The sequence below is a fragment of the Harpegnathos saltator genome, unplaced genomic scaffold, assembly GCF_003227715.2.
Source record: "Harpegnathos saltator strain DR-91 unplaced genomic scaffold, Hsal_v8.6 scaffold212, whole genome shotgun sequence".
In the NCBI taxonomy this organism is placed as follows: Eukaryota; Metazoa; Arthropoda; class Insecta; order Hymenoptera; family Formicidae; genus Harpegnathos; species Harpegnathos saltator.
The window spans coordinates 353,516-370,000 of record NW_020229998.1 but is presented as its reverse complement, the minus strand read 5'-3'; the positions used below and the strand labels follow the sequence as shown (position 1 = coordinate 370,000).

Here is a 16,485-nt window from a genome sequence, read left to right as displayed (position 1 = left end):
CTCCATCTTCGCGCTAATCGCGCTCCTTTCCTATGTCCTTTCTTCTTCTTCTTCTTCTTCTTCTTCTTCTTCTTCTTCTTCTTCTTCTTCTTCTTTTTCTTCTTCTTCTTCTTCCTCCTCGTCCTTATTGTCGTCGTCGTAGTTCACCCGGGCGGTGCCGAGCCGTTTTATCTCGTTCCACGCATTATACCGCGGCTCTTTGCGGCGACGAAAGAGATAGAGCGAGAGGGAGAGGAAGAGACGAAAGGAAATTTCAGTCTCGACCAGCGGGAATATTTCACGGATTAAGATTAGCGCCTGTCTCCCCCTCCTTTCTCTCTCTCCCTCCCTCCCTCTCTCTCTCTCTCTCTCTCTCTCTCTCTCTTTTTCGCTTCGTCCTCGAGGAGCGCGCATTCTATTTCGGTGCTTCTGTTGCAACCCTCCCCGAGCCTTGTGTTCTATCCCTCGGATGAATCTTTCTCCCCTGCCAAATCTTCTCTTTCTCTCTCTCTCTCTCTCTCTCTCTCTCTCTTTCTTCTTAATTAAGCGTACGTTCAAAGATCTTAAGCGATCAGAAAAATCGAAACCTATAACCTGCGCAATTAACACACCTCACCTCTCGACATAACGGAAACGCGAGTCAGAGGTCAGAAAGAGAGAGAGAGAAAGAGAGAGAGAGAGAGAGAGAGTGAAGGGTCGAACGGAAGTGTCGATTGTAAAATCAATCAACGCTCGATAGTCGATACATCGCGACTGGCGAGAGGGGGTTTCTGCATTATTGATAAACGGGGATGAGGGCGAGGCTTCGCTTATTAGCATTCCCGCCATCGAGCCGACATAATCCAACGTATGATTTACGCTCGCCGCGTCGCGGAACCGGTCCACCCGGGCCAAATAAAATACCGTCCGGTACGTGCGATTTGTCCGGCCTTCGGTGGAACCATCCCGCGTACCCTCGGAGCCGCGTACCTGAACAGTCGTCGTTTCTTACCACTCGCGAGGAGGGTAAGAGTCATCCGCGCGACGATACCTCGCGAGTCCTCCGCTCCGTCGTGCTCATCGTCGTTCTCTTCTTCTTCTTCTTCTTCTTCTTCTTCTTCTTCTCCGTAATCCGAGGAGGCTCTCAGTCCCGTGGAGCCTCCGATAACTTTGCAACAACAACGGCCGTCGACGGATTACGAGAAGGGGGCCCGCAGGGAGGAGTTCCGGGGAACGAGAAGGCACGCCCGGGGCGCGATACGCTAATGAAAAGAGATTTGTAATTACAACGGTGACATCCGCCGCAACGCTCGCACGTCGCGTCCTCAAGTGTCCCGTGCGAGGTGGAAGTGCTCACTCTCTCGGCGGCTTCGTTCGCGTTCTCACGCTGAATGATGTATCCAGCTGGCAAACTAGTTGAAGTTTTTGAGCGAGTGGATATGTCTGCTCACAGTGCGTGTGTGTTATACTACCTACAAACCAGTCTGCCAGTAATTGCTGCAGAGGTGCTCTCGCTATTACAAGATAGAAACGTACAGGTCCGGTATCTTGCAAGAGTAACAGTTCGCGACTCTCTCTCTCTCTCTCTCTCTCTCTCTCTCTCTCTCTCTCTCTCTCTCTCTCTCTCTCTCTCTCTCCCTCTCTCTCTCTCTCTTTATCCATCTATTTATCTTTTCCTCTAGGAAAATAATTAATGGCATCAGTAGCGGTAAGTCGAATCGTTTTCTCCCTCTAACTCTCGTGGGATAGTATAGATTTCAAAATTAATTAATTTTTCACGCGTTCTCGACGGGGGTAGACCTGATCGAGGCGTTCCGCGACGCGAGAAGTGCTACTCGAGCGTACCTCGATCGAGAGGATGCGACAGAAGAGGGGATCCTGCCCGCAAGATCGCGGAAGCACCCGCGCGGGTTCGTACGAATTAGAAGAAGTGCAACTCGAATCCGAATGAACTCCGGAGTTAATGTCCTGAACGAGCGCGAGAAATGCTCCGTCCGGCTTCCTCCTCGCTTCCTGCTACGTCTTTCGGTCGTAGCACCGGTTACCGGTTGGTAATACGTAGCGGCGCGATGAGTTACGGGGGCCCCTTTTTCGTGCCCCGCCTTGCCTGCGGGCCCGAAAACAACGCACAGAAAAGGGCAGAGAATTAGTGCTGTTAGCGGCCGAACCGGCGCGAAACTGGTTCGCAGAAGCTCCGTCGTATTCTAATGAGGCTTGTCTAGGCCCGCTTCGGAACCGCTCGGTAGGATCCCGAAATCTCGCGTTCGACCACGCTTTACAAGCGGCGCTTGTAAATAAAACGTCTCGCAATTTCCGAACGGCGGTGAATTCGCCGAAGTGAAATCACCGCTTGTCCAACGGTAACTTCGTTAACGTTCGAAACGCTCCCGATCTGGTTGCTACGTAGTTGAGCGATATTCGGCATTCATTCACCGTTATTAGATTGAGGTAATTGAATTTTAATTTTCACTCGATGCAACGCGTTAATTTAATCGCGCGAACCTCCTAAGTGGAAGCTATAATAATCGCGCGCAAGAAACGGACAGCCCTAAACGCGAGGCTTCAACCGCGCCTCGCCGTTACCGTAGGGTCAGGCCCCGGCCGACGGCCTTTTTAATGCGACTCGATTTTTACGTCGATCGGCGCGCGAGCGAGCGGTAAGAGCAGAAATTCCACGTGCGATTAAAGTATTAACCGCGCGGGAATCGTTAAGCGGCCCGCCGAGCAAATTGCGGGGGACGCTCGCGCGCTCCTCCGTGCGTCCGGGCGTTCCCTCGGCGGGAGAGGGCTTTCCACCGCATTTTAATTCGTTGATTATTATTCCGTATAACCGCTCGTAAAACCGGCCACGATGAGCTCTAACGACCCGCCGCGCGTAATTGCGCGTAACCGCGTGCGCCGCTCCCCGCGGAACGGCGCGACACGTGAGAACCAGGCCGGAATCGCGACTAAAAACTCGAAAACAATTACCGCTCGAAATCAAGTCGGATATCTCCTCGGCTCGATCAGTCGCGCCTGCTTCGACGGTGAAAGACCGACCACCTTCCATGTCGGGAATACACGAGTGCTTGAGGAACGGTTGGCGAGTTTGGGAAGTAAGGACGATGATATCGCCTAGTTAATACATAATTTATTTCCATTTAATGCGATATAGAGTTAAACCTGACCGAAAAAAAATATTAGAGGTATGTACAACTTTCGAAATTCCTTTGTGTTGCCTTGACGATGATAGTTACTTATTTCGTGAATAATTAGTTTTTATTGATATTTCCTTGCGTTTTTTCTCCCTCGACGGCGATAATTGCTTGCTTCATGAATAATTAATTCTTCTTAGATCCAATGACGTCTAGTTTGCCCGAGAAATCGGGCTCTCCGATCGATCCGCCAGACAAAGTAGTAAATCTGGTTCCGAACATTGGCTTGCAAGAAAGTAAAAGATATCGCATCCTCCTTCGTCGAAAGTCCGATAAGAACGTAAGTCATGTTTCCGCCAATGTAGCAGCCAAAATGAGCGCGTTCCGTATCCAATCCGCGAAAAGGCGACGATAAATCCGCGAACGTGTCGCATGAAATTTGTCGGCGATCGTTGCGCCGATTCTCCGGGGTTCCCGAAGGACAAGGGGAGTTTATGCCTCCTTTATACCTCCCCGAGGAGCTGGCCGCCGCTACCAGCTGCTGTTCTGCCAGGTGGCAAAAAGAAGCAGCGAGCAAGGTAGGAAGAAGGACGAGAGAGGTGCGGGATATGCGAAGGAGAGAAAGAAAAGAGAGAGAGGGACGGATGACGGCGGTTAGTTTCTCCAGTGAGTCCAGTAGAAGTGAGAGGGAGAAAGCTGCGGTGCCGGCGGAGGAACCCCGAAGAAGTGAGTCGGGCGAAAGAGGACAGAGGTGTAGGAAGGAGGAGAAGGGCGAGAGGAAGGCGACCCAAATGCACACGCACACAATACAAATATACACACACACACACACTTTACGAGGTGCAAGCGAGAGAGAGAGAGAGAGAGAGAGAGAGAGAGAGAGAGAGAGAGAAGAGAAGAGAAAATGGAGGATGAAGAGACTACCTCCCAAACACCTGGCGAGTATCCTTCTCCTAGTGGCGCCTCTTCGGAGAAATTCCTTCCTTTTTCTCCAGGACCATGAGATCCATGGGAACCGTCTTCGTAGCGCGTCGTGGACACAAAGCGACGCTGCGGCGCAGCTTTACCTTCTTCTTATTTTCTTTTTCTTTTTTCTCTCTTTTTTTTTTTTTGCGAACGCATCGCTACATTGATCGAAGGACATTTCATAAAATATGCTGAGATCGCAGGAACCGGGATCTCGAAACGTCTCGCGGCGGCCGCATTTCTCCGAGACGCGTATTGTGCGTGGGACAAAGTCCTGCGGAAAATCCTGCGTGGAAACGAAGATTACGACTCGAATCGTCGCCGTTCCTTGAAACATCGAGTCGAGTTGATCGATCTTAATCGCGATATAAGTGGTTTATGATCCAACGGACGAAGCGACGCGTATCTTATCTCAAGTTGGGCCACTTTAAAGGGACTACGGTTCTCAGGACTATCTCGGAGAGACGTCCTTAGCGGTTGCACACATGGCACTGGTACGCGCGGACATACCTCCTGCGAGACTAAGAAATTGATTAGATATGCGGTGAGAAAGAATGTCCCGCGCCGGTGGAAGATCCACGTCACTGCTCAAGGATCCGTATCCTCGTTCGTCCTGGGAACGCCTCGCGCGAGCAGAACTCGCGTGTGACGCCGTCGGTCGAGGAGGCTCTCAGGAGACTCTCGCGCAGGAAGCGCGAAGTGTACCGATCTGTGACGTCACATCCGCCGAATTAATTTTCCGCCTGCGAGACGTCGGCCTGCTGGATCGACGACCTACTCGACGTCTCCTTCTCGACGTCTTGCCGAAGAAGCGCCTACCGATTACGCGTTTTATCGAGCCGTTCGTCTCCTTCCGCGTTCGTTGTCACTCTCGACGAAGTCGCCCATTCGTTAATTAAAGCCCTAATGAACTTTAAACCAAATTAAAGCCCTAATAAACTTCACTTTATCTACATCCCTCCTCTTTCTCTCTCTCTCTCTCTCTCTCTCTTTCTCCTTCTTTCGTTTTCCCAATTTATGCACATCTTTCGTGGTAACTTTTCTAATCGCCTCCTTTAAAATAACGCTACTAGCGATAGTTATAATGGCTCAGTTGTTATCTATAAATTGCTTATTATTATGAAGAATAATTTCTCATTTTTTTAATTTTAAACTATAATAACAAGTCAATTATAGCTTTTTTTTTGTATTTAATAGTTTAGCAAAGAGTTTTGTGGTAAATTCTTTTTATATAATGTTGCTGGACGCTCGCGCGCGCGTGTGTGTGTATGTATGCGTGAACATCATTTTTATATTCCTATTTAATTATTATTTAATTATTCTTTAATTAAATTATTAAATTATATGACGTTAAATTATTTGATTATATTACATTCCTAGACAATTTTCCTACATATACTCATTATGCAGTGCGGTTTTTGTTATCTCAGTCTTCAGCTTAATTACTGCACACTGATATATGTGCGCGTGCCGGTGCTTTAGACTTTCTTAACAGATTTTTCTTTCTCACAGAGCGCGCGCGCACGTACTGCACTATCGTTAATAAGCATTGCTCGACTTTGGCAGGGGATATAATTTGTGTTAGCCAGCTATACCTTCAAAGGGTTTAACCCCAAGGATAAAATAAATTCTACTCTATTCTACTCTCTCCCTCTCTTCTGCCTCTCTCTCTCTCTCTTTCTCTCTCTCTCTCTCTCTCTCTCTCTTTCTCTCTCTCTCTCTCCCTCTCTCTCTCTCTCTCTCTCTACCTCTCTCTGACGCTGGTCGTACGACGAGCGAGCGCGGTTGTTCGCGTCCAGGATTACGGTAATGACACCGTTGACGGCGCATTCGTTATCCCGCACGACGAAACCCGTTCCTAAATCGGGGCCACGAGACGCGCGTACACAGCGACTTCCTCGTCGTCGACCGTCGTGACTCATCGGAGTCGCAGAAAATCAGGTGTCTCGCGCTTGAGAGCGAGCCAGCTCGTAGCTCGCGGATCGTTTGCATAATACTTTCGTCTAACGATCGAGTCGTTCTCCGCGGCACTTTTCGCCCCGTAGCGCAGACGGCCGGGATAATCCACCGTGGGAATCGAGAGTGTTTTCTTTTTTATTTTCTTTCTCTCCTTCTCTCTCTCTCTCTCTCTCTCTCTCTCTCTCTTTCTCTCTCTCTCACTCTCCTTCTCCCTCGTTTTCCCTCTTTCCTTTTCTTCTTCCTCCCTTTAGACTGCTTTTCCTAGAGTCGTCGTGAAGAGATACCCAACAGGTTTCCAGACGCTCGCTCGAAGCCGCCCGAACGTGTTTTGAATCTGTTCCCGATAAATTCACCTGGAGATTGCGCAGAGGCAGAATATATCCCGCGCGTTATTACAACGGGAGTGTCGTCTCGGGAGAGAATATCCGACGCCCCGCAACGTATCCCGCGGCCGACCTGCGGATTAACGATCGAATAAGTTAATTAGAAGAAAAGAAAAAAGGAAGAGCCTCCTCTCCGATCTCGTAGTCTTTTTAATCGCCGAACAACGAGCCAGGGCCGTACTAATTAACGGTCCGACGATGGAGATGAGAATATCCGGGTGCTATGAGAAACACCGTCGCGAACTCCATGAGAACGCACTCGAACGCCGAACGAAATAGCGCAGCGACTCTCTGAGCTGATCGCGATAATAAGAAAAAAAAAAAAGGGGGGAGGAGGAGGAAAAAGGATTCTCTCTCGCGCGGCCTTCCGGGAAGATTTATGCACGCCTATTATCATGACACCCGTCCGGCTCGTTCCTAGAGTACGAAACCGATTGTAATGAAAACCCCGCTCATTATCACACTGCCAGATCGGAAACTATCCGACATTTACTACCGGTCGCGCAACTTCTTACACCGTTTACTCCTCGAATTTCCATGCGCCAACACAATGTAGTGAGCAAGGATCCGGCCCGCTCGGGTCAAGATCCGTCGTTCTCTCCTGTCATTTGCGAGAACTCTCGAAATCGCAATGTCGTTGAACGACAGCCTGTAGAAGCCTCGTGATATTCGCACGGAGAAAAGTTTCAACAGCGGCGTGCCAGCTCGCCGCTGTTAAGCTCAAAAGAGGTGACTGAACGGTCACTAGCCTGTACGCTCACTAGCCGGAACTCCAGGGCGACAGGGCGAATAAAATTCCGATGGCGCTAGTCCCTCGATGGCGCGGGGATGGTCGCGCGCGACCAGGTGAGAATGTGCAATTTTCGCGAGAGACCGAGATACGGGGACGCTGAGAGAACTTCGTACACCATTTACACGTTAATGAGCATCGCCCCCTCTCGTTCGCTCGCTCGTCCCTTCTGCTCGCCACTACCTACTACCTACCATCGGTTCCTAGCGACGTTTCGAGAGAAGCGCTTATTACTATTTCCTTTCTGCACGTGCTCGTTACGTGGCGCATGCAGTACCTCGCCGGGCATGACGACGCTCCGGCAATTATTTGGATTCATTACGAGCAGGAAGGGGACTTCCCTTCAAGAGGACCTCACCCCCCGCCCTCCGTCCCGCGCCTAGCCCCGCAACGCCGAACGTCAGCGCGCCTCACCGTGACCGGGGCCCGACGGACCCAAACGCCCGCGGCCTCCCTTCGACGATTCGCGTGCTACCGCAGCAGCTGGGAAAGCTCGGTTCTCCTTTTACTTGTTTTTCTCCCTTCTCTTTCTCTTCCTCTCCTCCCCTCTGCTTTACTTTTTTTAAGGCGCGCTACGCCTTATCTCCGGGCAACTGCGAGAAATATCGGCCGGCGGCAGTCCCGTTCCTCGAAAAAGCAGAACCGCTCGAGCAAGACCCAACACGAATGATTCGATGAGTCTGAAGTCGACTTCACTCCGGCGGGAGATTGATGAGAAATTGAAAGAACGAGATCGCGCGTGTCGTTGACTTTGGAAAATTTCGTAACGTTGAATATCACAACGTTCGTTGGTTTCGTCAATTTTAAATTAAATTACGTTTCTTATCCCACGTTGTCAATCGATCGACTATCTCATGTCAAATCGCCTCTATCTTACGTTAAATTTCGCTAAAAATTTATCGAAGATCGTTCAGACATGTAACTTTTCACTTCCAACTCAGGCTGCCAATCCTGCCGCATTTCTTTCTTCGGGATTAAATCAGCTGCTTGTGAAGCAACTTGCGACTTGTGTGCCCGAAGCGCCAACGAGCGCGACGCATCCTGACGCAGGGATAATCGGTTCCGAAAGTCGACTTGAAAAAACTCGTGTGCACAAAACGTGTGCACGATGATCGCGGTGTAAATGAGCTCACTGAAATTGGCGCCGCCACATCCTCTCCATTGTGACGATCAAAGTGCGATTGTATACATTGCGCTATTAAAACGGGACAGGGAGTAAAAGGCGACGAAAAGCGGTAACGAAGGATAACGTATCCGTCGCCGTGCGGTTGGCGAGGTAAAAGAGAAAGTAGGTAAGGACGGAGAGACAAATTGCGCCCCGGACAGAAGGACCCGTGGAGTCCCAGTTCGCCGCCGACGTCAACGAACACCTGGCGCTCATCTGACCCGATAAAGCTCCCTCGATCTCGCCCAATACCGACAAGGAGCGAGTTTCGGGGCCCGCGGGCCCCGCTTCGGCCGTGGGTACGTTGAACCCCCTCGACGATTCTAACATCTCCCTCGGCCTCTTTGTGTTCCAGGACTCGCATGGCATCGACGAGCTGAAAGCAGCGCCGGTTACTGACACGTCCCAGGACGTGCGAGTGCTCGCTGGCTCGCAAAACGGGACGCACACCACCGTGACGTTCTCCAGGAAGTGGCACACATGCGATCCCCAGGATCACCAGCTCACGGTGAGTGTTTCATGCTGAAAGTGTAATCTCAGCGGGCGATCATTGCGTTAATATTTATCGTCACGAGCGGCCTCGACTCTGTGCCTACCAAACGAAGTTTTCTTACTGGCCGAGTGAACAATTTCCTAAAGTGAGAGAGAGAGAGAGAGAGAGAGAGAGAGAGAAAGCGGTCGCGCGATGCTACCTTCCTTCGTGCATAAATAATCGCCGTAGGCGTCTAAATTGCGCGCGATAAGAATGAAAGATCACGCGAGTCGGCTTGAATTAAAAGCTACCACGATTGGAAACCACGAGGTCTCATCTCGAGCGTCACACGCAGTGCCGGCTGGAGATAAATCTTACGCATCTCAAGCCTCTCCTGGGGGTCCTCCAATAATATCACGTGTAATTGAAAGGAGCCTCTCGCCCGGACGGTGATTCTCGCGGGCTGTGGCGTGCATTAACGCAGCGAGAGCCGGAAATTTATCGCGCCTCACTAATGCCAAATTACCTTCCGACCTCTATCCGCTTCCGACCTCTATCCGATGCTAATCCGTTACTCTGTAATTAAAACGCGTGCAAAGAAAGCAAACCCGCGCGCTGTGTACATCTCGCTGCGGCGTACCGAACGGAGGTCCTTAAGAGGCCCGAAAGGACGAGAGAAAGAGAGAGAGAGAGAGAGAGAGAGAGAGAGAGAGAGTGTGTGTGTGTGTGTGAGAGAAGGAGAGAGGAAGAGATAGGGGGGTGAGAGAAGGAGGACCGGCCCGGAAGATTTACTGTACAACCGCCGCGGCTCGCCGTAGAATTCGCGGAGAACCCTCTTTCGATTTATGCCTGGCGAGCAGAGGCCCCGCGGCTTTAAGAGGCCCTCGGGCCCCGCTGTCTCGAATTCCCGCGGCGGTATTTAGGCGTTTAGCATGCCGTCTGCCCCCTTTCGCCGTGGCGCAAACCTCCGGCAATCAACGTATCCGATCCTAACTGCAGTCATGCCACCATAATCCCTGCGAGATAATATCTCGCGTATCTTTTGCCTCGGCGTGCAAAGTATCAAAAGAGACAGGAGAGAAAAACGGAAAATGAAAGGGAAAAGAAGGAAAGGGAGAAAAAATCGAAACGCTGTAAAGCCCGCTCGTTAATACTCGCGAGAGACAATGCGCCGCCGGTCGCGGCGGTGGAGGTCCTCCTCCTCGGAAGACGAAGAGGACGAAGAAGTCGCTTTCAATGACGGGGTTCGTTTCGATGATTTTAGGGGGATACCATCAGGGTGCTGTGGGCTCTGCATCAGAGCGATCCGGAATTGAACACGGCGGTCTGGCACGGCAAGAGACGAGGCGGTAGAGCTCTGAGGCTGAAGACAGTCGCGGCTCATTCGCCGCCGCCTCGAACGCGAAACGGACTGCACTGGGACGTCAAGTTCAGCCAGGTAAGCGAGCCTCGAATCTTCCTCCGATATTCTTATCTTATCCGACAGCTTGAAGAAACTCGAAGGAAACACTCGCGCTGATTTCATTCGTCGGCCTAACGATGATGATGGATTATACCCACTCGAAGATACGCTGCTTACGAAGCTAGTCCTGAAGTAGTCGATGATAAATGAAGATCCGTCTCGCGGTCGTTCTCATGCGAATGAACAAATCAATGAAGATGCATCTGCTCTGTCGGTCAGACACGTATGTGTGACCGCCGGAGGAAGTAGAATAAAAATGAAAAAGTGAAAAAATTCGCTTCACACCTTAGAGCCTCATCCGAGTCTGAAAAGTGTTTTCCTCGCCGAACTTTCTCGACTGATCGTCGACGAACCACGCCGGCCAGTAATGTTCTCGTTCGACAGTTCACAGTCTCGCCCAACATGGACACCATCTACTGGTGCAAGATCTTCCAATCTCCCCTGGATCAGATGCATCACATGATAGGGGTAAGTAAACGACGATGCAAATTCTCGCTAACAGGTTTCTCGAGTGGACGTAAACCTCTTGAGAAGTACCCGATGCTGCGCGAACGAGCGAGCCGGCCGCTGGGTTGATGGAATGCAAAGGTTGGGCCTTATTCGTATGTGCTTCACGAATCACGGTCATTCATGCCGGACGTCGTGCGCTGCGTAGACGCGCGTCATTAGAATAAAGAAGAGACCCGGAATGATGTCACCGCGTGTTCCGAAACGCTCGCGGACTGTCAATGGGATCGCGCGAGAGAAAGGATCAAGACCCGTTCCCAGGATCCCTCCGTGAAAAATCCCAACCCCCAGACCTGATCAGGCTGCGCGCATGTGTCGGCAGTCCTTGAACGTGATTCTCGCGACGGAAGTTAGGAAGAGCTTTAGCGCGCGCAGAAAGAAGATCGATCGAACTATATTATAGAAATTTCGTTGTTCCTTCGAAACAAAAGACGCCCGGTCGAGTCATCGTCGCGTTCATTCAAGCAATCTTTTTTCTTCGAAAGTCGAAAGTCTTTTTTTCCGACTTTACTTTCGAAAATCGAGATAATCAGGAGGCAGGAGTGAATCGACTTCGCGATCTCCACGACGTTGCATGCATTATTTATGGGCTTTCAGTACACACCGCTCGTGGAGAAGGCCAACGAGGACCTGGTCCATCACATGATCCTGTATGAGTGCGCAGTGTCACCGTCTACAGCGGAACGCCTTAGCCTCCAAACCAAGCTGGCCGGCGGTGCTTGCTACAGCTCGAAGAATCCGATGCCCGCGGAATGGGAAGCGTGTATGCAACCTGTGCTCGCTTGGGCTCGCGGCAGTAAAGGTAAATGAACCGCGAACCGGAAACAAAGTCTCGGGACAGCCGTGACGCGATTTGCGCGAAATCTCCCGGAAACGCGACGCGAAAGTCCGAAGGCGCAGAGAGGCAATGTCCGGGCGCAGCCATAAGACACCCCGTGTCGCCGAGGGACTCGCGGAGAGAGACGATTCCGTTTCACCGCGGCGAGTCGCGTGATTTATGGAAAGAACGAAATCTAATTTGCACAGCGGCTTCTTTACGGCTCGACGAGAGCGGCTTTAAGCGGCATTACCTGTGTTTTGCTCGTCGCAGGAGAATGGCTGCCGGAACACGTCGGTATACCCGTAGCGCTGAACGGCACTAAGACGTTTTACATGCTGGAAGTTCACTATAATAATCCACACATGAGGAACGTGAACGACAGCAGCGGCGTAAGGCTTCACTTAACTTCGGAGTTCCGTCCTCAGGAAGCGGGCATCCTCGTGGCCGGCGTGGCGGTGAGCCCTCTTCATCTGGTGCCCCCGAGGCAAAAGGCATACGCCACCGCCGGATATTGCACTCCGCATTGCACCAACACGGTAATCGAAGACTCATGCATCACACTGTTGAAATTAAGTCATTCTCAAATACTAAGAGAAACATCATTATCATCTCTCAACGACACGCTTTGATTTTTCACGTATTTTTCCTTCATTTTCGAGGTCTCGAGAAAAAGTCGACTCGTGCAACTGATTTTCTGTTGCCTGGGGACCAGAATAAGACACTTTTCGTAGGAGATTTCTATTCAGTCGATCGTTCTCCAGTTATCCGAATCGAATTTCAATGCGACTAAACGTTCAGACGAATATCTTCGGTCAGTAAGCAAAGATTTTTTCCTCGAGATATTTTTACCGGGTTTTCGTCTAGTTCTCATTCTGCAACACGAGCTGAAATGCCTCAACATATTTTTTTATACAACACACACCCGCATATACATACATGGAGAATTTCTAAAATTATACAAATCAATTATTTTCTCTCCCTCTCTCTAGATGTTCCCTAAAGACGGCATCAACATCGTGTCGGTCGTTCTACACTCGCATTTGGCTGGACGCCGTCTCACCTTGAAGCACATTCGCAAAGGGAAAGAACTGCCGAGGATAGTCCAGGATAATCACTTCGACTTCGACTACCAGCAGTCTCACATTCTGGAGAAGGAGGTAAAAGTGCTGCCCGGCGATGAGCTCGTCGCGGAATGCGTCTACGGTACTTTGGACAGGGAAATGCCGACCTTAGGCGGCTACGCGGCTTCTCAGGAGATGTGCTTGGCGTTCGTTGTGCATTATCCCAAGACACCTTTGGCCGCCTGTTACAGCATGACGCCTGTCAAGGATCTTTTCCGGACTCTTGGCGTGATGAAGTTCAAGGGAATGACAATGGACCAACTGGAGAAGGTGTTCCTGACGACCGGGTGAGTTATCTCACGCGATACCATCACGACCGTTAACTTGAATATAGATTTTGAGTCTATACTCGTTGGATCTGCATTCGTTGATTTTGCAGAACAGAGAGACAACAAAAAAGAATTATATGAGACTTGCTCTCTCTTTCGAAAGTTCATCGATGCAGTCATTGCAAAACATATGAGTTCTTATTTTTTTCCATATCATTGAAGATTGGATTAATAGATAAGATTTCACAAACTTAGAGAATATTTACATATATATATATACAGAATACAGTATTTTTTTGCTGACAAAGAAATTAATTTTATCCGACTCAAACTGGCTAGCTCAACATGTTGTTCATTAACAATTTCAGAACGGACATCGTGTCGACCAGCAAACAAACCTCCACGGATGTCACGGGAGTTGGCAACAACAACGAAACCATCATCAAAGAAACCCTTACTGCGTTAAAAGCGATGAAGGAATACACAGAGGAAACCGAGAACGATAATGTCTTCACACGACTTGTCATCGAAGATCCCGTGGAGTTTCAAAGTAACTATAACATAATTATATTATATATATATATAGTTATAATTATATTATATTATGTATATATATATATATATATATATATAATCACGACAGTAAATTATAAAACCATATTTATGAGCAAACACAAAATATTTTTTACAAACGTCAACGTTTGTATCCTGAATGTTCTAACTAATGATTTCTTTAATCTGCAGATCGGACTATGGCCGAACATATTCTAGCTCTGGCATGGACGGACGAGTTGTTGGCAAGATCAATAGAGAAAAATCTTTATCAAGGCAAACACATGACGTTCTGCCGGAAAAGGGACGACAAATTAGCGCTGGTAAGATCTCTCTCAATTAAAATCTCTTAGGATTTTAAGAAGAAAAATATTCGACGATCAAACATCAGAATTAGGTACCGAATATTTCTCGTATATGATTTTTACTTGAATTACTTGGATTACTATTGTTGATCTTGCTTTTATTTTTCATCATTAATTTGTACGAATTTTCTTCTTTAATTCTCTCACAGCCGGCAGACATCCAGACCTTCCCGAAATTCATAGAGCTACCGGAAGTGAACGACACCACCTGCGAAATCTCCGGCACCGCTGGAGCTCCTCATACCTTCGTGATACACCTGGTCACTATTATCAGTGTATTATCGGTCTTCATGTTCTAGGAAGACCCGATCGAATAGTCAGAGACAGTCGGTGAATGAACGTTGCACGATTAATGCACTTCGCGCTGTCGATCACATGAATACGACGAAAGGGTTCTCTACGTCACAAGTGTCCCTTGTATATTTCCGTATTTTACGAAACTACCCCCCGATTAATTTATTAACGATGCACGGGTAATTTTCTCGAATTAATGCCAACCGTATGAAGCGGATTTGGAGGTTTCTTCAAGTATTAGGTCTAGTAGTTAATTCTTTCCGATGAAATTCACATACGAGTCCCAGAAGTACCCGACCTGACGTATAGATGGCGGTTGTTGTTTGAAAAGAATGACTATGGTAGAAAGTACCAACCTTATAAAACTTAAGGGTAAGAGCACAGGCTTTTGCATAACACATAATACATAACGCATAAGAGAATAAACCAATTAGTTTTCTTCATTTCTCTCCTCAAGATAGAAATGAAGAACTTTGATTGGTTGATTCTCTTATGCGTTGTGTACTATGCGTTATGCAGAAGTCTGTGCTCTGTCCCTAAGTTTGAAGTTTGACGACGCTACGTTGTTTAGTATTTGTTTGGCAGCCATCAATAGTGAACGCTCTCAGTGAATTTGTAAACATGGAAAAAATTGGTCATCGTTATGTGATACAATACTTTCATTTGAAAGGCCTCCAATCAATATCAAAGCGGAGCTAGATTCTACTCTGGGGGAGTCTGCTCCTTCGTTTACAACAGTAAAATATTGGGTGGCAGAGTTTAAAGGAGGCTGTACGAGCTGCCAAGACGATCATCGCAGTGGTCGACCAAATGAGGTGACCACGTCAGAAATGGTGAAGAAAATCCACAAAATGGTATTGGATGACCGTCGACTGAAAGTGCGCGAGTTAGCAGACATGGTAGGCATTTCAAAAAGTGCTGTACATCGCATATTGACTGAAAATTTGGACATGAGAAAGCTGTGCGCAAGATGGGTGCCGCAATTGGAACAAAAATAGCGTCGTGACGATGTTTCAATCGAGTGTTTGGTGAAGTTTCGCAGCAATAAAACCGAGTTTTTGCGTCGATTCATAACCATGGATGAAACATGGGTCCGTCACTTCACACTTGAGACGAAGGAACAGTCAAAACAATGGACTGAAAGAGGAGAATCGGCTCCAAAGAAGGAGAAGACAGTTCCATCTGCAGGCAAAGTCATGGCGTCAGTTTTTTGGGATGCGCGTAGGATAATTTTCATTGATTATCTTCAGAAAGGCGAACAATCAACGGCGAGTGTCGTGCGAACTTATTGCAGCGTTTGAGTGATGAAATCAAGAAAAAACGGCCGCATTTGGCGAAAAAGAAAGTTTTGTTTCATCAAGGCAATGCACCAGTTCACACATCCGTTATCGCGATGGCCAAAATCAATGAGCCAAAACAAATGAGTTAAAGTTCGAATTACTTCCTCACGCACCCTATTCGCCAGATTTAGCCCCCTCGGATTATTTTCTGTTTCCAAACTTGAAAAAATGGCTCGGTGGTAAAAGATTTGCCAACAATGAAGAGGTGGAGTCTTGATGGCTATTTTGAGGAGCTCGACGATTCCCACTATAAACAGGGTATCGAAGCTATTGAACATCGCTGGGGAAAGAGTATTGAGCTAAAAGGAGACTATATAGAGGAATAAAAATATTTTTCCCCAAATATTTTGTGTTTCCTTTGTTAGATCAGGTACTTCTGGGACTACCCTCATAGCTCAGAACAAAATTTGAGATATTAGGTGTACAACTTTGCTTCCGCCGTTTACCCATAGATGGCTTTAGCGGTAAGTAGTGGTCGAAATAAATAGATCATAGACGTCATGCGATAAACTTGGGCATCTGTCAACATAACTCCACAGAAACATTAGTCGATTTGTGTCTGCATCATAAAGTTATTCTCGATTGAAAATGTCAGTTTACGAGCCAAATTCTCATCATTTGCGGGAGGTTTAAATTTTCTGCTTCAATATGAAGAAATTTGCGGCTGAGGCTCATCGAATGCTCTCAAATACTTATGGTGAGGCCGCTATTAGTGAAAGAACGTGTCGTGAGTGGTTTCAACGCTTCAAGAACGATGATTTTCATGTTGAAGACCGGCATAGTGGTGGAAGAGAGAAAGTTTTCGAAAATGCAGAATTGGAGGCATTACTTAATGAAGACTCGTATCAAAGTCAAGAAGAATTAGCACGATCATTGGGGGTGACTCAACAAGCAATTTCAAAACGCCTCAAAGACATGGGAATGATTC

At 48.3% G+C, this 16,485-nt stretch overlaps 1 protein-coding gene across 1 annotated transcript in view; it reads left to right on the top strand.

The window, feature by feature from the left end:
• Nucleotides 1-14,625, top strand: part of LOC105185362 (MOXD1 homolog 1) — a 21,913-nt gene extending 7,288 nt beyond the window's left edge. The window contains exons 2-10 of the mRNA XM_011144775.2: nucleotides 8,711-8,863; nucleotides 10,092-10,265; nucleotides 10,674-10,757; nucleotides 11,394-11,598; nucleotides 11,887-12,152; nucleotides 12,606-13,024; nucleotides 13,375-13,556; nucleotides 13,751-13,881; nucleotides 14,073-14,625. Of these exons, the coding sequence (XP_011143077.1) occupies nucleotides 8,711-8,863; nucleotides 10,092-10,265; nucleotides 10,674-10,757; nucleotides 11,394-11,598; nucleotides 11,887-12,152; nucleotides 12,606-13,024; nucleotides 13,375-13,556; nucleotides 13,751-13,881; nucleotides 14,073-14,222 (1,764 nt within the window). The 3' untranslated portion in view covers nucleotides 14,223-14,625. The remainder of the gene's footprint in view (nucleotides 1-8,710; nucleotides 8,864-10,091; nucleotides 10,266-10,673; nucleotides 10,758-11,393; nucleotides 11,599-11,886; nucleotides 12,153-12,605; nucleotides 13,025-13,374; nucleotides 13,557-13,750; nucleotides 13,882-14,072) is intronic.
• Nucleotides 14,626-16,485: the final 1,860 nt, after the last annotated feature.